The following is a 24,360-nucleotide window of genomic DNA, read 5'->3' as shown; positions in this document are numbered from 1 at the left end:
TATATATGTTGTGAGCGTGGTTATTTTAGATGTGGCGATTCGTCTTTTCCGACATATTCATGGACGCTTGCTCCATGGGGTGAACGATTTTGTTCTTTATCAATGGTTTTACATCATATTTCATTAATTGTCTTGAAACATTAACACTATTCTTTTAAAGTGTATAATACAGTCAGTACTGCCCAACTCCCCCTCCAAAAAAGAAAGAAAGAAAGGAAGAAGGAAAGAAAGAAAGAAAGAAAAGAACTGTACTTCATGAATGGTAAAGAATAAGTTTTCTCAACTGAAAAAGGAATCATTTAAAATCTTCCGGCATTTGAGCTTCAATGTTTGTAAGTGAGAACGCTTGTCAGTGGCTTCCCTTGGGTCGGTGTTTCTTACTGGGGTTTCCCCGGTTTCGCCATTTATACTGGCCTCTTCGTATAGCCTACCGTGTGCTGAATGTTGGCGTTAAACCCACAACAGCAGCATCAACAACAGCATTCTCGGCCTATTCCGTCAAGTAGAGAAATTGACAGAAATGGCAGATCAAACTTTTGACTGAGTAACCGGATGTCGTAAATTACTAGAACAAGGTAAAATAGTAGTCCATGAAATGCATTGTGCTGATAGCTTCACAGTTGCGGGGGTCTTGGGTTGAGTAGTAAATACTATTTATATTTCCAGTGTTATATTTAATCTGAATCAGTCGTTCTGATTCGGACTGTGGCACTTGTTATATACAGTTGCATTGCCCCGTATACTAACCGTATAATAACCGTATCCAGTTTTATTTATAACAACCGCGGCCAGTATTTATTTATTAAAACAAACAAAAAGTTGAAAGGGTTGTTTTAGAGGACAAGGAAATTGTGGTAAACGATGTTATAAGGCCTTTCACGGACGACCAGGATGAGTTCACATCGGAAAAGGTGAAGTGCAGATGGCAATGAACAGAAATTATCCAAAACTAGACTGATGTTTCAGATCTTTACCATCATGACGAGAACTTTAGAAATTCCAAGTATAATTCGCAACAACTGTCGAATTAACTTAATTGGCTTCGCTAAACATAAGCCACTACCGCTCTTTTCAGCAAAAGGTCTATGATATGCAGCCATCCAAGTAACGATCTCAATGACCAGTCAAGTAACGGTATTATATCTAACAGTTCAAGTCATCAACGATTATTTGTGTATAATGCTGGAAATGTGAATATTTTATACAGAAATTAATAAATCGTCAGCCTATGGAATGCATGTATATGCATCTCCTCGACAGAAATAGATGATACGGATATAGGTGTTTTGCCGTTCGTTCGTCTGTTTGTTCGTTCGTGACGCGCTCAATAACTTGGATCCTTTTTTTTTTTGGTTACTTTTATTCGCGAGAATTGATATGGGGATGCATTTCTGGATAAATAGAATATCAGCTATATCAAACCTAGATCACTAAAATCTAGTTTTTCACGCTTAATTGTCTTTTGTCGTTTTCACCATTGATTCATTATTGTCTGACCTCTATGGTTGCCTAGTGATTAGAGCGTCCGCCTTTGATGTGTGAAGTCGCGGGTTCGAACCCCCACCTTAATCATACCAAAGACTTATGAAAATGGTACTAATAGCTGCCTCGCTAGGCACTCAGCATTAAGAGGTTAGTGTTAGGACTGGTCGGCCTGGTGTCAGGATAATGTGACTGGGTGGGACATCATGCTACATGTCTGCGGCATGATGCCCCAGTGCTAGACATGACTATACGGTGCCACACTGAAGACATCGTAGCCATGTGATTGATAAATTGTTAAAGCTACGTTAAAAATCAGCCACACACACACACACACACACACACACACACACACATTATTATCTTAATATCTTTTAACACTATAGCATTGATACGAGTCAAGCATTCTTTGTAAACTTTTCTATTGAAACTTTATTTGTTCATTCATCTTGCTGAATAGGATATCGTAATAATAGTTCCTTATTCCACATAGTGGCTTAATCGTTGGCGTATACTCACAACTAGTGGGTATCTGGTTCGAATCATATTCACACCAGCCTGAATCAGTTGTAATGGCATGGCAACAAGAGTAACTTATACGTACCCCAAATTATCCCTTTTATGCAATTGTCACCGTATGACGGGTTTGTGTATTTTGGGTTATTCGTTTATGACGCGCTCGATATTTTGTGCCCTATTTGCCTACCCAGACGAAAACTGAAAAAGGATATATCTGAACGATAGCAAAACTGAGATCACCGTGATTTAAATTTTACGCTTGAGTAACGTTTGTATTTTCAGGCGTTTCGTTCTACGAGACATCTTTAGCTTCACTATCTTAAGACGAATCAAAATGCATTAGCAACCTGTATTGATTGACAAGTAGAAGCCTGTATTGTTGAACCTTTAGAACCCATTGTTGATGAACCTCTATAACCCTGTGTTGTCGAACCTTCGGAATCCTCTATTGATTAACTTTTGGAACCCTGTGTTTAATAGCATATAGAGCCCTGTATTGTGGAGCCTTTAGAACCCTCTATTGATTAACTTTTTTGGAACCCTGTATTGGTTAACCTTTAGAACCCGTATTGGTGAACCTTTGGAAACCTGTATTGACGAACCTTTAGAAGCCTGCATTATTGAACCTTTGGAACCACGTATTGTTGAACTCTTATAACCTTGTATTGTTGAATTTTTACAACCCATATTGTTGAACCTTTGGGACCGTGTATTGATTAACTTTTCGATCCCGGTATTGTTGAACTTTGTAACCCTGTACGGATGAATCTTTATTATATTCAGCTAATCAAGGTTTGTTTCAACTCTTTATTGATGAACCTTTACTCTTGTATGCATCTCAGTGAGTTGCATACTGTAGTAACATTCTTCTACTTCAAACGATGGCTTTTTCCTTTAGACTCGCCATCAGTGGATAATTGGTTCGGTCTCTGTATACACCAGCGTGAGCAATGTCGCATCTCTTTGCAAGGCTCCTAACTACATCGGCATCAGTCGTTCATACTGGTCTGTACATTGTCTGCTACCCCAGACGTGTTTGCGTGGTTGATTTTTGGAGAGATTCGGATTGAAGACTTAACGATATTTCAACGACTTGTGCGGTTATGGATTCACGTGCACTGTCCTGCCTCCCTGTACTACTCGATTAGGGCTCATCTGCTTTAACAGCGTTTTGTCAACATGTAGTTAATTTTGCACAGTTAACACTGCAGTTTTAAATCGAATTTTGGCGATATTACATTACTGTATAATTGTCTATTTGATTGTAATGTTTACCAGACTTAACACGCAAAATAAAACGAATATGTTATGTCTAAATGCAGTAAATCGTACCATACGTGCCACTCACACATAAAGAAACATGCTTATCCTCGACTATAAGAAGGAAGACATTTTGCAGTTTCTCGCGTCTCTATTATAGAGATGCTTTAAGTGTGTTCTTTAAGATACACGCACTCACTATCAAGCGCCCATATATATATATATATATATATATATATATATATATATATATATATATATATATATATATATATCAGTGCCTTCTTAAATGGATAGCCAGGCTGTATAAGCTTGTATATTATCCTATAGGAACAGTTTTCCTTTAACATTAAAACATTAAACGATCCACTAAAAACATGTAGGTATTGCGATAGATAAACGTGAGATTCGTATGTATGTTTGTATGTATGCATGTGTGTGCATGTGTGTGTGTGTGTGTGTGCGTGCGTGCTTACATACATGCATCTATGTATAGGACTCTTTCTTATGTGTGTATGACTGAAATATTATATAAACTCTAATAGAACTTCCTAGACAAGTCAAGTGACACTAATGTGTGTGAATACTTGAAACATAAGAAACCAGGAAGTTAACGCTGTTCAGTTTAAATGTAGGTTGTTGAATTCTGTTTGCGTGAATAATGCAGACTGTTTTCGTAAGATGGAGTGAAAAGGCGAAAGTCCTGTTAATTCGTTTCCCCGGGCGCAGAAAATAAAACTTCTCTCACGGTTGACATGCTGCTAATACCTTCTAATTAGACACAAGTCTGCCCTTGACTTCATCGTCCACAGCTTGTGTTCGATTTAAAAGCTGTTATATCTGCTATTTATTGTATGCATGCGTCTTTCATATGTTTTTTTTTTTCAGAAATGGGAGGCGTTAGGGGTGGTACACATTGATGCCAGCCCCGTATCTTAATTAAAAAATATATTTTGACCAACTCTTATGTGACATAATAAATTGTTGTCATGGTTTGTTTGCATTACCGCAGACGCATTACGAGGCCTTTGACTCATCGTTAAGAATCGATACAAAATCAATCATAGTATGAAATCTTCCGTAGCAATTCATCGAATCCTAGGTCATATTCCTCTACCATGCAAATGAATAACAAAATATCTTATCTTTCCTATGGCTTGAATGCGTCACTTGATTTTCATTTGGTGGAATGTATCATTGGTGTAGCATTGGTCCAACTTTGCTGCGTAGGTAAATATCCCGGAAGATTTTGAGACATAGTCATCGTATTTAAGCAAAAGCACGTGCTGTTTTCGAACATTTCAAAATTCTTAATAGGTAGGTAGATTAGCAGTTAAGGTAGGAAAGTATATAGATTGATGTTTTGAACATACATACATACATACACACACACACACAGAGATATATACATACATACATACATACATACATACATACATACATACATACATACATACATACATACATACAACTACCTGTTGTATCCAACATATCTTGGAGTCGGCGTTATTGATTTGGCCAATTTTGTACTGATTATCTGAGATACATTATTTTATAATTTTTTTCGAACCATGGACCATGGCCAAATACAGTTAGTCAAGACTGTATTGTAGGATCAATATAATTTTGATATCGTTCTCTCTCAGCATGATAACCTAGTAATATTTTAAAGTTTTGCTGAAATCAGCAAAACAAAACAGCTCTGTCTGACTGACTCAAATACGCACGCACACATCCACACTGACTTTATCGCATTGAAATGGCGGTTATATGGCACTGTGGCCATGTTTTCTTATAATTACGGTTTTGTTTGGCAAATATGCCGATAGCACTCACACTCGTGTGTCCAACAGCAATTCAACAGTGTCATTAATACAAAACTGCCTACTTGTATTGTTGCTTACCAAGTTTTTCACATGACGAGTTGCATATCACGTCTGCTAGTCTAAAAAAAAAAGAAACGAACTTCTTGTTGTTGTTGTTGTTGGGTTTAACGCCATTTTTCAGCACAAGATAGGCTATACATGGCGGCCAGTATAAATGGTGGAGGAAGAACCCTGGAAAACTCAGGGAAGAACCACCGACCCACGAGAAGCTACTGGCAGGCTTTCCCACGTACCCACGCTAGCCGAGCCTTGGACTTGAACCCACGCAGACAGGTGAGATGGCAGTGATCCGGAACGATGAGCGCTTTAGACCACTCGGCCACTCGGGGCCCCAAGAAACGAACAAGTGCTGGTATAAGTATTGCCAAAAAAAAATGTATTCAAGTGATAGGTTTGTTTTTGGTGTATCATTTCGCTCAGTATCTAATGTATTATTTGTAAATGTTGTCTTCAAATGGCATCCGTTCAACTTGTTGTGCTTGGGTCTCACCCCCCTCCCACCTCCCCTCCCCCCCCCAAAAAAAAAAGACGTGTTTCCCATTGCACTGGTTTTAAAATTAGGGTGGGCAGGTAGACTTTTTTTACCTTGTTGGAAAATATTGCTAGGGTCGGCACCGTGTAACAGAGATGGTCGGCCGACCGGAAACACTCTTTTTCTTTTGTTGGCTAACTGGACAGTTGTTTTGGTGAATTTTCATTGGACTAAGAGAGATTCCATTTTTTTTAAATATATTTTATATATTAGCAATAAAGATAAATTTCAGAAAAATGAGAATACATTAATAATTAACATCAACAATGCAAATATAAACTAACCAATATTTTTTTGGTGCTAAATTCATGTTTTTAATTAAGGGTTTGGGTTAACTACTTGTGTCCGTGTTAACTCTTACACTGAACCTACACTAACCTGAACCTCTCTATTTAGCGTCGATTTTTTATTTTTACAGTAAAGAGCTGTGTGGGGTATTTTCGTGTGACAAGGCGGTTCAAATAATCAATATGGGCCTTATGCATTTTTAAAGTTCACTGGTATTATAACAAATTGGCATGCCTCCTATCACCCCTTAACATTCTCCATTTTGAGATATTTACTGCTGTAGCCACATAAATGGACCCAGAACACAATTTTACTATATATTCTCTACATTTGTTTCTCAGTACTAAACTTTCTACTGTGTGACAATCAATACAAATCATATGTTAATCTAAAATAGCTTCAAAGATGACTTCACGGTGAAGTTCTTGTCATAGGTTAACCGGCATTTTTTTTGTTTTGAGAGGCTGGACTGTTAACAAACCAGCGTGCAATGGAACACAGATTTCACCTCCTGATCATCACTAAGACCTGTATTTCATTCTCTGACAGTTTAAAATTATTTAGTAGAGAACTTGAGTAGGTTCTAGTATAAAGTTTTCATCTATGTCCTCCCATTAAATATCCTATATCTAAGTTTATAAACAATTACTGATAGCTATAGAAGCAGATAAGTGTTACTCAGGAAGTCACCCCATTATAAACACATAAATTAACTGCTTGGACCCCTAATAAATAGTTTGAATGACATAAAGGCACAGTACAAAATAGAATTTTGTCTTAGTGTATTTTAAATGAAGGTCTCATTTTGACTTACAAAGATATTTTCTCAGACAAAATTTGACAAATATATATCATTGCAGCTTGTATATCGTGTAGGAATACATAAATGCTGATATTATTTAATATCATTACCAATAAATATTATATATGGGCATTTTTTGGGGACAAATTTAAATTTAATTGTAAAAAATATTTTCTTTTAAATTTTTAAAATAAAGAGATTTTTTATTTTTAATTTCATTCTTATATTTTCAAAGTCAATATACATATCATATTAAAATGTCATGTGTCTATCATTAATAATAAAGATTTTATACCAATTTAAACTTTATTCAATACTGCACTGACAGGACGCAGAATACAATTAATGTTACTATATATTCTCTACATTTGTTTATCAGCACTGAATTTTTCCACTGTGTGACAATCAGTACAAATCATATGTTAATATAAAATAACTTCATAGTGAAGGTCATGTCATAGGTTCACCGGCAAATTTTTGAGAGGTTGGACTGTAAACAAACCAGCGTGCAACATCGCCGAAACACACAGGTAACCACAACATAAACTCATATTATGAAAAATAAACAATTGCCTTTAAATCCATACTAAGAACGCCTTAATCTAACTCTTGTATCACCACCAAAAGGAGACAGGAAATAATGCTCTAAAAATAGACTGATAGTACATTTGTGGGTACTGAACCGGAAGTAATAATTGTGGTCTGATTCCAAATGCATGAACCAATTCGGTTGTTCATTTGCACCCCAAGTTACGTATTTCATAGCCCGAGATTTCTCTGACCCTTGCCAACCCATTTTTGATATTTGGACATTGATATTTGGGTGTAGGTTCAGAGTCTACTGCGTATCGAAAAGTTGGAGTTTGTCGACACCGTTAGGTGTCGGCTTAGGGTAGCTACGTAGTAGCCGACCTAGCAAACTTGAATGGCGTTTCATTGAGATATACCTGCATGAAATCGATAGGAATATGATCTATTTTCTCACAAATAGCGAGCTCAAATCAAAAACAGATAGGACGTTTTTGGTTTTAACAGCACCTTTAAGTCTTGGCTGCCTTTTCTTTTTTCCCCTTAGAGTTACTATATCAATCATTTCTTGATGATTGTACGCTTCGTTTTATAATTGGTGTTATTTCTTTATTCCATCGGGTCTGTGCTATGTTGATACGCCACGCTTGAACCAGTGAGTATCGAACACACACACACACACACACACACACACACACATTTTGTTTGAATGTAAGCATTATAGAGTTTAACGTAATATCATCATAATCCCCACTATCATACTTCCTCGAACTGAGACAGAAACAGAGAGACGGAGAGCAATAACGGTGCTACAGACATGTTGTTGTTCTGAGGTTTAAAACCATTTCTCTGCGCACGACAAGCTATACATAGTGGCCGGTATTACTAGAGGAAGAACCCGGGAAAACCCTGGTCAGAACCACCGACCCACGGGAAGCTACTGCCAAGCTTTCTTACACACTCACATTGGCCGGGGGCGAGACTCGAACCCATGTGGACTAAGGTGAAATGCTAGTGTTTGGGAAAGGCAAGCGCTTTAGACTACACGGCCACCCGGGGTCCCGTAATATGGAAATAACCGCAAAGAGACATTTATATTTTTGCACACATATTTGTGAACATAATACAGAAGTTTTAGCACGATGGAGAGGTCCAAATAAAGTTTAATGCAATAAATTATTTCCAAAAGTAAGGTCGAAATTTAAAGTTACTGTTTGATTTTAAAATGTCACAAAAACAACTTTTATATTGGAAAGAACAGTTTACTTATTTCAAAGACACTTGTACCTTTTATGAAATCTTGAGTCAGTTTCTTTTTCTTCTGAATCCGGACATTTCTCCATGCATTTAAAATAGAATCACCACGTATGTCCTACAATATATTTTGATGCACTCCCCAAGACCGATACATCTGATCGAACATATCCATGCTATTTTCTGTACGTATTACAAAACGTCAAGCTGTCAAAAACATTAAACGTCGCTAGCACCGGCTTTTACGTTCTCTAGTATTGTCTTCATCCTCGAATCCACACAGTAGGATCCACATAGTAGGATCCGCAAACTAAGATTGTATTACATCCCACAAGATCGACGAAGCGTGATACATTTAATCCATTACCCTGTTGGCATGCAGAATGCAGAACGTGTATCTGAGCCCACTGAATAGAGCGATCAAAGAACTCTGCAACTTTTTCAAGTTGACTTTGTCACGTATAGTCATGTATACTTGGTTTTGTGACTGCGTCAACAAATACACGCGTAGCAATTATGCCGAAGATAATGAAAGCGTTTATCAAGGTTTTGATTGTACATGATCTGTCAGTTGAATAAAGAATGATATACAATTCAGTATGCTAATGTCCATTTAGCACATTTAAGAATTTATTTTAATAATTTTGTTGCGGATTAAGTGAAATATGGCCACTTTAAAAAAAAAATCTGTATGGAGAATTAATTGAACAATTTTGGAACCTTCTTCTTAGAATCGGTCCGTTAGGGATGGTCCAATATTACGGTACATTTAAAAACAAAACAACAAAATTTCAAATATGTCCTCAAACAGCTAGAAATGTGTATACATATATCTATAGAACCGCTCCGGTAGCCTAGTGGTTAGAGCGTCCGCCTCGGATGCGGTAGATCGCTAGTTCAAACCCTGGCCGAGTTATGCCAAAAAACTTACAACGATGGTACTATCAGCTGCCTCGCTTGGCGCTCACAATTAAGAGGTTAGTGTTTGGACTGGTCGGTCTGGTGTCAGGATAATGTGCCTGGGTGGGACATGATATTATATGTCTGTAGCGTGATGCCCCAGTGCTAGACATCACTTTAAACTGCCACACTGCAGACATGTAGCGAAATGACAGAAATATTGTTAAAGCTACGTTCAAAATCCTAATCACACACACACACACACACACACACACACACACACACACACACACACATGATTTAGCATTATCCTGATGAGGAAATGGTATGTTGGCGTATGATATACATACAGTGCCTATCGCGTTTATAGTTTGATGGGATTGGCTTCAACTGAATTGATTTATTGTGAGTTTGTACTTGCCATTTACGTAACTACAGTAATGCGTGTTACAGGCACATCACCCAATCAACGATAGCAAATGCTTTTTATGCAGGACTTACTCAGCTAAACATGTCGATCAAGTTCTCGTGACACGGCATGTCGTATATCAACCGGGTAGCCTTCTAAAAACCCAGCAAGAAGATACCGTCGTTCAAGTGTCGTTTGTAAAGGGCTACATACAGTTACCATTCCGTGTCATTCATACGTTCATCGGTTGGGAACTAGCCCGCGAGTTTTATTTGTGGTGCGCTTTATGTCGGCATCATTGTATACGTGCAAAGAAGGATTGGTTGTTGTTGTTGTTCTAGGGTTTAACGCCATTTTTCAGCACAAGATAGGCTATACATGGCGGCCAGTATAACTGGTGGAGGAAGAACCCTGGAAAACCCAGGGAAGAACCACCGACCCACGAGAAGTTACTGGCAGGCTTTCTCACGTACCCACGCTATCCGAGCCTTGGACTCGAACCCACGCAGACAGAGGTGAGATGGCAGTGATCCGTAACGGAGCGCGCTTTAGACCACTCGGCCACTCGGGGCCCCAAAGAAGGATTGACTTAAGATGAGGCGAATCCCACGGTCGGTGAGATCTTATTTAGATCGGTCCATATATATTGAAAAGAATACTGAAAAGAAGACGTGCTAGTATCCGTGACGGTCAATGTACGCGCCGTTTGCTGATATTTGCTCTTCAGTTTTGGAAAGCAAATAAAGTACATGTTAGGGTATCAGATCGTAGGGCCAAATTAAGCTCATTTTATAGCGAAGATTTTCAGTGTTCAGTCCCCATTTAACTTAGAAGAGAAAAAGTAATTTTGTTACTCAGGGTTTAATGATTATACTTAAAACAAAAGAAAAATGTACAAATACAGGGAGATAACAAGCATATAAACTTAAGTTGTCTCAGTTCATTACAGACGTTTATAACGAAGTCTATTTTACAAGGTAAATACGGCATTACGGCAATGGGCCAAGTCACACGCTTTATTGATTATTGTACCTCACAATTACATAAGGTAAATACTGCAACGGTTCAAGTCATACGCTTCATTGATTATCGTACCTCCAAATTACACAAGGTAAATACTGCAACGGTTCAAGTCATCCGCTTCATTGATTATCGTACCTCCAAATTACACAAGGTAAATACTGCAACGGTTCAAGTCATACGCTTCATTGATTATCGTACCTCCAAATTACACAAGGTAAATACTGCAACGGTTCAAGTCATCCGCTTCATTGATTATCGTACCTCCAAATTACACAAGGTAAATACTGCAACGGTTCAAGTCATACGCTTCATTGATTATCGTACCTCCAAATTACACAAGGTAAATACTGCAACGGTTCAAGTCATCCGCTTCATTGATTATCGTACCTCCAAATTACACAAGGTAAATACTGCAACGGTTCAAGTCATACGCTTCATTGATTATCGTACCTCCAAATTACACAAGGTAAATACTGCAACGGTTCAAGTCATACGCTTCATTGATTATCGTACCTCCAAATTACACAAGGTAAATACTGCAACGGTTCAAGTCATCCGCTTCATTGATTATCGTACCTCCAAATTACACAAGGTAAATACTGCAACGGTTCAAGTCATCCGCTTCATTGATTATCGTACATCCAAATTACACAAGGTAAATACTGCAACGGATAAACGCAAATAATTACATATAGCAGCAAATGCAGTAGCATATGCGGGTTACAATTAACAATCGCCATGTAGTTCATGAAGTGAAAACGCTAAGGGAGCTAACTTTCTCCGAACATTACACGTGCTACCAAGAAACAACCACGACACTGACAGACATTTTAATTTAAGATTGATACGAATGCTTATGCTACTGGTTTTGCTACTACTATTACGATTATTATTCCTACTACCGCTACTAATGCTGCTGTTTTAACTGCTACCACAACTACTGCTACGGCCATCGATATCAGTCTAATGTCATTTACGTCTTAGCGGGATTAAAGAATGTAGAATGAACGAATAAGCGACTGATTGATTGATTAATTAGTTGATTGATTGATTGATTGATCTAACCATATACTTTAATTACTGTATGTTTGCAGAATGAAGTCTTACATGCAACAGGCAGGCGCTTAGACTATGGCAGTGGAAGAAAATTTCCTGGAACATGTTCCACTATCATGCCTTTCTCCCAACACGATAAAGGAGTTGGGTGTTTTATTAGATCCAGCGGTATTGGAAAGTGATGTGCGACGTTTGGCCGATCTGTTGGGCTATGATTATATACATGTGAGGAATCTGGAGGATAGACCTGATAGGACCAAATATTTTTTTGATTCTTGGTGGTGCTTAAGGCCAGATTTTACAGTATTAAAACTTAAAGAATGTTTAGAAATAATGGAAAGAGAGGATATTATCGCTGACATTTGGCCACAGATAAGTAAGTCAACTTTTACAATTTTGGTAGTATTGCAACTGAGGTCATTACACGGATTTTATATATATACTTTGTTTTGGCCTTAATTACTTTAAAACGTATGGACGTTGAAATCAATTAACGTATTTTACAAATACTTATTTTATTTGCCTAAATTGCTTCGAAATGAAATGAATACACGTATGTTACATATCCCTATTTTATTTGCTTTAATTGCTTCGAAATGAAATGAATACACGGATGTTGCATATCCCTATTTTATTTGCCTTAATTGCTTCGAAATGAAATTAATACACGTATGTTACATATCCCTATTTTATTTGCCTTAATTGCTTCGAAATGAAATGAATACACGTATGTTACATATCTCTATCATATTTGTCTCAATTGCTTCAAAATATAAGATCTTGCAATAATTACTTTAATATGTATGGACTTTGAAATCAATACAAGTATTTTACTTATAACTATTTTAATTGCCTAATTACTATAACATGTTTGGATTTTGAAGTCAATACACGTATCTTACATATGCTTAATTTATTTGTTATACTTGCTTCAAAAATGTATGGTCTTGCAATAATTAATGTAAAATCTATCAACTTGACATAATTGTTATAATATGTATTGACTTGGAAACCAATTTGATTTTGATGTACAGGCTTGAGAGAGAGAGCAAAGTTTGCAAAGACAGTTCAATTTTAATTTCCCATAGCTTGTATCCAAAGAAACAAACTTTTGCACACTTTTTGAGGTGGGTGGTGGGTAAGTGTGTTTCTTGTTAAAGAACTAAAACATTTTCTGTAATTTTTCATGTCTTATAAATGTTTTAACATAATCAGTTTTATAAACATATATTTTCTTAATACAAAGGTTACATATTGGATGTATGTTAGGAGAAAAATGATATTTTATCTAGATTTATTTGTTTAGTAATGTAAAATAAAAATAGCACTAATAAAAAATAGTTTGCCGACAAGTATTGAAAATTTCATTCTCCGTTTTGTGATTTTCTTCAGTATCCATAAAACTGTCATAGCTATATCCTACAAACCATATGCAATGGATGCTCTTTTAAAATAACTTCAGTATCACTCAATCACCCATCACATCCTTAAGATTGCGTATCTGCAGAAACGTGCCGCCCGAGTAAGCAAAGAAAATTAAAACGATACCTTGTTTTCTGAAATACTTTCTGGACTAAATTGATTAAAATTTGGTGAACATGTCGTATTTATGTTTGCATGATGTACACGGTGGTCGGTGACTGAATATTTATAATGTGTATCCAAGATGTTTTTAGATGTTTGTGATTTTTGATCCTTTTCTTAATCAGTATGTTTTTTTTTCTTTTTGCCATTCCATGATCTCGCTCTTCCAATTCCGATTAACTATATGGATGCATCGGGTCCGAAATTACTGAAATGCTGTTTTGAAAATATAAATTCCACTTTTTACAGTGAAGTCAAATCGTTGTGAAATATTTATAATCCGGCTCACTCTACATGCCATATACATATTATGTTCAATCTGTGTACATGTATGCATATAATGTGGTCATTTATTGTTTCTCATTATATCCTGTTGTAATTTACTTGGCGTTTTCATCTGGGTTTTAATAAGATCACTAGTTTTAACTCGTATATAATATAATAATGTTCATGAAGTACATTTCTTAATTTTGCAGTTTTGTACATAGAGTCCAAAGGGCAACGGACACTATGTCCCCCATATTCCAAGCTGGGTACACAACATTTAAGAGGGACTAATCACAATAATTGTGCATAATAAACAAATAGTGCGATAAAAATGAGATAATGTTATTTGCTTCAACTTTCTTTCACCTTAACTTTGTGGTAGGCCGAGTACTGTCGTGTTTTTCTTGGGCACGTACATTATTCCACTAAATATTAATCAAGCACTCGAAAAAATAAAACATAAACATGTTTGAATATCTGGTTAACCTGAAATGATATGCAGTGTAACTTTTTATTTCTGATCTTGCGCTTCTTTATGCACTCATTAACTAGCAGCATTAATTACATTATATATACTCCACGACTTTATTTACCCTTCATTCACACGCGAGAGCATTATTTTCACAAACCCATGGTGCACCTCCACCTTGTGGTCACTCGACAGAGAAGTTAATATACCATGTCAGTATACTGCTGTGGCTGCCTTCCACTGTAATTGTTGATTGCATTATTCTACATAAAATATATTATGCGGAGATTGTTTTCTCTTTGTGAGAATATATAGGTAGCAGAATGTATGTTATGGAGAATATTCTCTTTGTGTGAGAATATTATATATTGATTTTGTTCATATTTCCATACAGTATATTGTGTATAAATATTATGGCAACATTAAATTTCGTAGGTTTTTTTTTTTGAGAATATATTAAATAAGTATGACGCCTTATATTATATAAATGGCGAAGAATATGAAAAGTATTTGGAAAGATTCTATGAGTATATCCAATTTTGGGACGATTTTGCCAGAGCAACGGAGTGATTCCGACCTTAAAGAAACAATTAAGTTGCTGTTTCGTTGTAAATGACAAAATGCAGATCTGTCAAAGAGCTCAATATATATATTCATTTTTGAGTACGCATCTTGATAAATTGATCTGTTTGGGGATTATGTTGGCAGCACAACGACATAGGCTTGGACAAGGTTGTGAACAACAAAAAATAACATGAAAAGTTATTATATAATGTTCAGGAAGAAATGAAGTTGCTTACTTTGACTAGACCACTCAGTTTGGATAATGAAGCGAGTGATTATTATAGTGGTAATTAGCGAATATACTGGCAGCAGCGAGGATCATCAATGATCAGTTAAACAGAGCGAAGCCTTTGGCATTATAATATAACAGTGGCATGTACACTCTCCAACCGGGGGCCCCGAGTAGCCGAGTGGTCTAAAGCGCTCTCCGTTACGGATCACTGCCATCTCACCTCTGTCTGCGCCGGTTCGAGTCTCGGATTCAGCCAATGTGGGCATGTGAGAAAGCTTGCCAGTAACTTCTCGTGGGTCGGTGGTTCTTTCCGGGGTTTTCCCGGGTTCTTCCGCCACCATTAATACTGGCCGCCATGTATAGCCTATCGTGTGCTGAAAAATGGCGTTAAACCCCACAACAACAACAACAACAACACTCTCCAAACTTTACAGTTGGTACGAGCTGATGTAAAATACCGTAGATGCGCAAGCCCTGGGAAAATTTCTCAGAAGCTATTGCAAAAAGACATTTAATTAAAAAGTATCGAAGAATGTTACAAGCGCTCAAAGTTACTGGCCATTGTTGGATACAAACGTACATTGTCTCGAGGTATCTGAGTTGCTTCAATACTCTGTGATGGGTCATTTGAGCTCATTTGGACTGACTTTAGTTTGAAAGATATTCCATTAAGGCCTGTAAACTAATACCATGATTCTAAAAAGAACAAGCCTGCTATGTGCAATAGTCTTATCAACATTTTCGGATTACCATAACACCATACCATTCCACATTGTTTGATAGACTCCGTAAAATTGTAATTTACCATTTGTATTTGAACCTTGTTACCCATGTTCCACCTTATGTACAGGAGGACATACAAGGGCTGCGACTGGAAAGATCAGTTGATTAGATAACGCTGTGTGCATATAATGCCTTCAGTTTGGATTAAGACGCAATGAATGCAAATGTGTTAGCCTTGAAAAAAGTACGGTGCGGTAGAGGGTGTCATTATTAATACTTTCAATCGCTTTTACATGCGTTACTTGTTGGTCTAGGTGCTCGACCATGTCCTAAACGTGGTATCGGAATAAAGTCTCGTAATCAACCAAAATTATCGTGCACGCCGTCGAAGATCCCTTAACCTATGATTACAGAAACATACGACGATATGAATGTAACAAATTAAGTCAACGTTGGTTCAAAACATACAGAAGTCAATGAAGTAATAGCCAGAATTGTAGCAGCTACATTTTCGGATCCAAATAAAATTAAAATACTTAAAATTCATCGACGGAATTTGAAATTAGACAATGATTTAACCCTAGATACAGGTAGGCCTACGGTTAATCATTTGAAGAAATCGAAGCATGTTTGAGCATAGTTGCCACTGCTTTGGCCTAATATTAATCAGTTAAGGGTCCAATAGAAATCAATAGAAGGAGCCACCCTGATGTACCATTCGAGATCAGCTTGGTGTTTAAGCATCAACACGTTAAGTCGCTCAATTGTTGACTACAAAGCCAGGAATGAAAGTATTCAGGGATTGTTTCTACAACCATGAAGTCAAATCTACCTGGGCTGCATCGCCCGACGATTATGTTGTACCAACATTGAAACGACCAAGAGGAAAAAAATCTCGACTTTTATTTACCAATGACGCACTTGTCCGTGTAACAGCGTTTGGACGAAGACGAAAACGATCGTTTCAGACATCTTTTAATGGCGTACTTGGTTTGTTTCTATAAGGGGCGCTCACCGGTTAATATGTACTTTTGAGAGAGTGACGTATGGAAGGTGAAGTATTTTGCATTTCAAGCATGCACAATGGAGAGAATGTTGGCATACCTCTCTGCTACATTAATGTAATGTGGATGATATTTCTTTGGATATTGTACTATTGGAAATTTTACATGATTTAAGCACACTGCTAACTAAAATGACTGCTCCCTTGTGTTAAAAAAATCAGCCTGAATTAGTCTAAAGTACACTATACATAGCAACTATTAAAATAGGGAAAATGAATTTTGCCAGACTAGACAATACCAGCTTCAGAAAGTGCAATGAATAAATTACCAAATATATAAAATGTAAAAAAAAGTTATCATCTCTTTTTTTATATAATTTACCTTTGAAGTTGAGGAAGTTAAAATGACCAAGTAGAGCTAGCACGTTTTTTTAAAGGTGCACATCTGAAGTAAGGCCAAGCTGTGTACTCTATAACCTATAGTACACCCATCAATCATAAACCAAAATAAAGGGAATTAAAGGTTCTTTGAATTATACCTAAGATATGCAAGGTCTATTTTAAATAGCCGGTATAACCAGTGAGGAAAGCCGGGGAAATTCTTTTTCTTTAAAATCCTAACCCTATGCAAAATGCGAAACTGTTGAGCGCCACCATAAGAAGAGCCGCTTATATACATTATTTCATAACGTACAATCACCGGAGACTTAAATATTCCTCAGGCAGAGATTTTTATATATGTATAATTGTATGACCAGTAAAACAAAATAATTGTTTAGAAGTGCTTGTGCGTGATGCACCCGAAGAAGACAATGTTTTCGAGCAGTTATATTACCTGTTCACATTATGAATAGAAGAATTATGATAGACACTCAACAGCTGCAAGATAAAATCATCATGAGAACCGCGCTACTTTTGAAATATAAACGCATGTTGTTTGTTGGAAGATGTTGTTTACGGAAACACTGCCGTTTGTATTGGTACTGTAGGAACTGTAACCATAGCAACCATAGGTACACGCATCGGATTGGCCGTCAGCGCTAATTCGATAGTATCCTATGTGGTTGGCGGTATTAGTATATTAATTATATTGAGGCTGCATTTACGAATACGCGTTTATTCGGAACTTCTTGCAGCAGCTCAAATTAATCTCAGTAAGATTAGTAACTCAACACGAGTAATAAAGTAATTGGAAGTGGTGATTTCCAAATGGTGCTGGTAGAGGAGGAAAACCACCTCCGTGAACAAATACTAAGCCAATGTGGGAGTGACCCATTGTAGGTGATTTGATTTACAAACAGTGGAACTCGACTAATAGTCTGTTAGCATGTACTGATCAAATCAATCTGCCATTATGTTTGCCAGCACCTTGTATAGTAATTTCACATGCGGGTGACCACGGAACGGGGGGGGGGGGAGCTTACCACTGGTTTTTGTAAATACTGCACTCGGGTGTGATTTAAGGGTGAGGTCTTGGAGTATAGTAGGTTATGACCTCTGTTAGCTAATGAATTCCAAAAGCTTCAGAAATTATACTCTTCCTATGCTTGCTGCATAACATTTCTTTCCAAAGTAACAAATAATTATATGACAAATTAGGTACTGAATAAGTTTAATATATTTTGCCATTATTCGAATTTGAAACTAAATTCAATCTACCTCACATTGGAAGTGAATTTAACCTCGAAAATACATTACACTAACTGCTCGTGTATTGCAGTTAAGTTCATCATAAACGTCAAACGTTTTCTTTGCCACATACACTATTGCAAAGTATGTATTTATTGGCATCTAACAGGTTTTATCACCTTTTGCGACTTTGGCCATAGATGTAAAAAAAAAGGCACTTATTTAAAGATGTAGGCATATTTTAAAAAAAAAAAAAATTCCTGACGAAAAAAGCCAAACTTAATGTCAAGGTTGGTTGGGTGAGGGCATAGGACAAAATTATCCTCGCTCATTGTGCATCACTGTTTTTTTTTGAGGATGATAAAGAAGATTAGCTTTCAGTGCTACGTACGTTATACTCTAAAAATAAAATTATTGTTATTATTATTATTATTATTATTATTATTATTATTTGGCCTAGATATTGTGGGCTCGATCCCCGACCGAGTCATACCAGAGACTTACAAAAATGGTACTAACAGCTCCCTTGCTTGGCGTTCAGCATTAAGAAGTTAGCGTTAGGACTGGTCGGCCTGGTGTCAGGATAATGTGACTGGGTGGGACATCGTGCTTCGTGCCTGCGGCATGATGCCCTAGTGCTAGACATCACTGTAAACTGCCACAATGCAGACATCGTAGCGATATGACTGAAAAATTGTTAAAGCTTCGTTAAAAAACAAAATCACATTACATCACATCACATATTATTATTTTATTATTATTATTATTATCATTATTATTATTATTATTACTATTTTACCACCATTTATTATTTATTGTAGAAAAAGATGCCCGGGCCTGGGAAAGACATGTGCTAGGTAGGTTAGGTCGATTTCTAACTTAATACCACCAACTCTCTGCCTTTCAAATTGACTTCTTTTTTTTAATACAGAATATTATAAATGAGACATACATAGAACCTCGTATTTCTTTTACCTACATACACATATCCATTTTGTATTTTGTGATGTATACGTTCAACATATAATTGATGAAATAACAATAGAAATAACACTGAATCATGTGACTTAAAGTTGAGTTTCGTTCACATTTTACTGTGCTGTAAATACTCTTCAGTTTACTTATTTTTTATTATTTAATTTTCACATTTGCGATATCTGTGGTGCATACATTGGAAAGAGAAACAGACAGACAGATGGATAGATAGATAGATATAAAGATATATCTTTTGTTGTCAGTGTCCTATAATATATCGAAATGTATTTAAAAAAGGTGTGCGCATATAGTTCATTGAAGCGAGATGTTAATTTATTCGTAATAAATCTTGACCAATAGAATATGTGCGTGATTTCGGAGATCAACTTTGTAGCCACTTTTTTTATATTCAAGATACCCTTACATAATTACATATAATCTTTGTTTTCCGACTTAGTATTTTTTCAGTTAACTGGACAAGAACAGTCAAGAAATTATTACTTATTTATTTACTTACTCTTTTATTTATTTAGTTACTTATTTACTTATTTATTTATTACGTTTATTATGGTTATTATTATTGTTATTATTAGTAGTAGTAGTAGTAGTAGTAGTAGTAATAGTAGTAGTAGCAGCAATAGTAGTAGTAGTAGTTTTAGTAATAGTAGTATTTTACCACCATGTATTATTAATTTTAGAAAATGACGCCACGGCCTGCGAAATACATGAGCCAGGTAGGTTAGGTCAAGTTCTACCTTTGCCTACATCCATATATCGATTTTGTATTTTGTGATGTATACTTTCAGCACATAATGATGAAATAGTAATAGAAATATCAGGTCGCGGGTTCGAACCCCGGCCGAGTCATACCAAAGACGTATAAATATGATACTGACAGATGCTTCGCTAGACACTCAGTATTAAGAAGTTAGTGTTAGGACTGGTCGGCCTGATGTCAGGATTATGTGACTGGGTGGGAAGTGATGCTACATGTCTGCGGCATGATGTCCCAGCGCTAAACATCACTATAAACTGCGACAGTGCAGACATCGTACTGATATGACTAAAATTTTGTTAAAACTTGGTTAAAAATCCAAATCACACATACACATACACTTTGTTGTATTATTGTTGTTATTATTATTATTATTGTTGTTGTTGTTATTTTTGTTATTATTATTATTGTTATTATTATTAGTATTATTGGTATTGTTATTATTATTATTATTTTATTATTATTATTATTATTATTGTTATTATTATATTATTATTATTATTATTATTATTATTATTATTATTATTATTTCAGACATGACTGATGATAGTTGGAAGTTAACAATTCATGACAGTGAGTATTACTCTCAAAATGGGAGCTGTTTTTCATTGAAAAAACTAATGTTTTTGTCATTTTAAGTAAGAAGATCAGTTAATCAATTAACATTTGTTTGATTTTAGTTGACATTCAATTTTGTACTACACGCAGTCTCTGCCAGACTTAGAATTAAGTTGGGATCTGCCATTGCTAAACACCAGGGCTGGATCTCAAGCCAATTATAGGACAGAACCTCCATTTTTTTAACAGCAGAATTTACAGCCATCTTAAAATGTTTGAAATACAATTAGATTTTAATTTTAAAAAAATGTCATAGTGTTTTGGGATGTCCTAATGTTTTGTGATTCTTTATCCACACGCTGAAAGCTTAACAAAACCTTAAATTTGACAACCTAATAATTTCCAGATCTGTTAGAATATAACTTAATAGTATGATTAGAAGAAAGTATTACATACTGTTGGCTATATAGTCTCATTGGTATTAATGGTAATACAATGACAGACAAAGCAGCCAAAGCTGCCCCCAGTCACTCATTTCAGAATGGAGATCCTATATGCTGAGTTCAATTACTGTATAAGTCATCATGTTTAATATACATGGGCAAAATATGTGAAGGATATCTCATATAGTACAAAGTGCAGAAATGAGGTGGAATTCTGCCAGTCGAGTGTAGGACGTCAAGTCCCAGAATAATGCATACCTTTTGAAGGGTGAACCTTAACCAGAGGGCATGCCTGCCACTGTCCGTTGACAGTGGAAAAGATTCTTATTCGGTATATCGACTTTCACCCTGTAATACGAACTTTTATGATATCTATTAGGGAACTTTATGATGATATGCATCCAGAGAAACAGAGAAAATCATCGACTTTTTGTAGGGAACTTGTTTTATATATTTTGACCCAATATTTTTGTGATGTCATGCTTTTTACATTTATCTTTTATTTTATATTCATTTACCTTTCGTTTATTTGGGATATTTTACCTTCCTAAAGTATTCTGTTCGGTAATTCTTTAGTGTTACATTCCAAAATTTCTTTAAGTTGGCACCACACAATTAATTATTGCGCTGACGTGCCTCAACACGCTTATACATACATAATACATAGCTATAAGGCTATTTGCACTATCTTCCGCATTAGACAAGACAGCATATAGACATAAGGCTGTTTGCACTATTTCCCGTATTAGCTAAGACATCATGTAGACATAAGGCTGTTTGCAAAAAGCTCCTGTATTTGGCAAGATATCATATAGACATGACTCTGCCAAAAGACCAGTATTTAGTAGGTCATCATATAGACATGAGCCTGTTTACAAAAAGCCCCGTATTTGGCAAGTCATCATATAGACATGATCTTGTTTGCAAAAAGCCCCGTATTTGGCAAGACATCATATAGACATGAGTATGTTTGCAAAAAGTCCCGTATTTGGCAGGTCATCATATAGACATGAGTCTCTTTCCCGTATTTGGCAAGGCATCATATAGACACGAGTCTGTTTTCAGAAAGTCCCGTATTTGGCAAGACATCATACAGACATAAGTTTGTTTGCAAAAAGCCCCGTATTTGGCAAGTCATCATATAGATATGAGTCTGTTTGCAGAAAGCCCCGTATTTGGCAAGACATCATATAAACATGAGTCTGTTTGCAAAAAGTCCCGTATTTTGCAAGAATCATATAGACATGTGTCTGTTTGCAAAACGTCCCGTATTTGGCAAGACATCATATAGACACGAGTCTGTTTGCAAAAAGTCCCGTATTTGGCAAGTCATCATATAGACATGAGTCTGTTTGCAAAACGTCCCGTATTTGGCAAGTCATCATATAGACATGAGTCTGTTTGCAAAAAGCCCCGTATTTGACAGGACATCATATAGACACGAATATGTTTGCAAAAAGTCCCGTATTTGACAAGACATCCTATAGACATAAGTTTGTTTATCATGAAACATTTCTCATTTCTGGAACACAACTACTAAATCTGTTCAGAATATATGTTTGAAACTTTGCACATGTATTGAACTAGTGTTTCAGCTGTATCTTTTGCTGCTTATAGTTCTTCTGTTGCAATATTATTTTTTGTCGTGTGTGTGTGTGTGTTTTAGTCCATTTTTCTGTTAATCCACCTATTTATTATTCACACTTTCATCTCCGGGGCAAAACTTAAGAATCGTAACAGATATTTCTATGAAACATTTCACACACTCGTAAGACTGGAAATCACGAAGTTCCTTTCGCTATTCGCGTTTGTTTGTCCGTCCATCCACCATCCACACTTCACATTTCGGGTAAAACAAACATATATATCTCTGAACAGTGGTGTAGTCATTAGGTTCGTGGTGTCGATGTGTCTTTTGTTGTTAAAAATTCTTCCATTTCATTTTTTGTGTGTTTCTTTCATGTATTTGTCCGTTTATTCATTTTCCACACTTTACTATCATACAGGTTAGAGAATTTTTAATTCGTACTCAACAGAGGTTTGAAACCACGTCCGCGGGTAAACGGCACACATCGCCTTCCCTGCACGCACCAGCCCATATTCCATCACGACTAAGCACACGTCACCAAAAAAAATGCAACTGCGTCGGTGTTGCACACACACACACACACACACACACAGTGAACATATCTTGATTGCTAGATCATGCCGAGTTATCATCATCAGAAAATCCGGATCATTATGAGAGGCGAATCTTCGAATCATGATCCGGAATTTGATGCTAACAACAAGATCTGATCTAGCAATACAAATGGCAATACTGTGATTATCACATTTTTGTAGTTTACCACTAAAAAAGTTGTATAAGTATAAAATTTATACTTTCAGATTTATTATGCGGGAAAAAAAATCACCAACGTTACCAATTATGAATTTCCGTAAATGGGTTGTTCTGTACAGTAATGAGTTGGTACACGATTTCCAAATTTAGATTACCACTCCGGTGGCCTAGTGGTCAGAGCGTCCGCCTCGGATGCGGGAGTTCGTGGGTTCGATCCCCGGCCGAAACATACCTAAGACATATAAAAGTGGTACTTGGCGCTCAGCATTAAGAGGTTAGTGTTAGGACTGGTCGGCCTGGTGTCAGGATAATGTGACTTGGTGGGACATCATGCTACATGTCTGCGGCATGATGCACCAGTGCTAGACATCACTGTAAACAGCCACACTGTATAAATCGTAGCGATATAACTGAAAAATTGTCAAAGCTACGTTAAAAAATCCAAATCGCACACACACACACACACACACACACCAAATTTAGTTTTGGTTGAGACTAACATTTGGCAGTCTGCAATCTTATCTACTTCAGAAAAGAAATGAATAACTGTTCTATATTGTTGTACTGACAAAATAATGGTTTGTACCTTTCATATATTTTACATATAACGCAAGGTTTCTTAACTAATGTCGTTTTAAGTGCTTTGTTTTACTACCAGTGTTTATATTGTTACGAGCCCTGCTATTGTAACTAAGAAACCTCGAGGATAAAGTAGCTCAGGCCAGTTTTGAGAGTATGGTGTTGTTTAACCTACTTCTTGGAAATGACGTTAAAGTTTTTGTTCTTTCTACGGTAAAAAGTTGATAGGTATATATTAAATTATTACACGCGAGGAGTCTTAATTTGAACGAGTCAAAC

The 24,360-nt window shown here is 36.4% G+C and overlaps 1 protein-coding gene across 5 annotated transcripts in view; it reads left to right on the top strand.

The window, feature by feature from the left end:
* The window catches only part of LOC149772881 (myeloid differentiation primary response protein MyD88-like), a 56,734-nt gene that overhangs the window by 15,773 nt on the left and 16,601 nt on the right, over window positions 1-24,360 (top strand). For all 5 annotated transcript variants that reach the window (XM_089947172.1, XM_089947168.1, XM_089947171.1 and 2 more), the window contains exons 2-5: window positions 11,978-12,315; window positions 19,232-19,267; window positions 20,084-20,119; window positions 20,695-20,733. In XM_089947172.1, the coding sequence (XP_089803298.1) occupies window positions 12,015-12,315; window positions 19,232-19,267; window positions 20,084-20,119; window positions 20,695-20,733 (412 nt within the window). In that variant the 5' untranslated portion in view covers window positions 11,978-12,014. The remainder of the gene's footprint in view (window positions 1-11,977; window positions 12,316-19,231; window positions 19,268-20,083; window positions 20,120-20,694; window positions 20,734-24,360) is intronic.

This window comes from Sinohyriopsis cumingii, unplaced genomic scaffold (assembly GCF_028554795.1).
Source record: "Sinohyriopsis cumingii isolate HCF-2022 unplaced genomic scaffold, ASM2855479v2 utg001050l, whole genome shotgun sequence".
NCBI classification, from domain to species: Eukaryota; Metazoa; Mollusca; class Bivalvia; order Unionida; family Unionidae; genus Sinohyriopsis; species Sinohyriopsis cumingii.
This window is presented reverse-complemented; position numbering and strand designations above follow the sequence as displayed.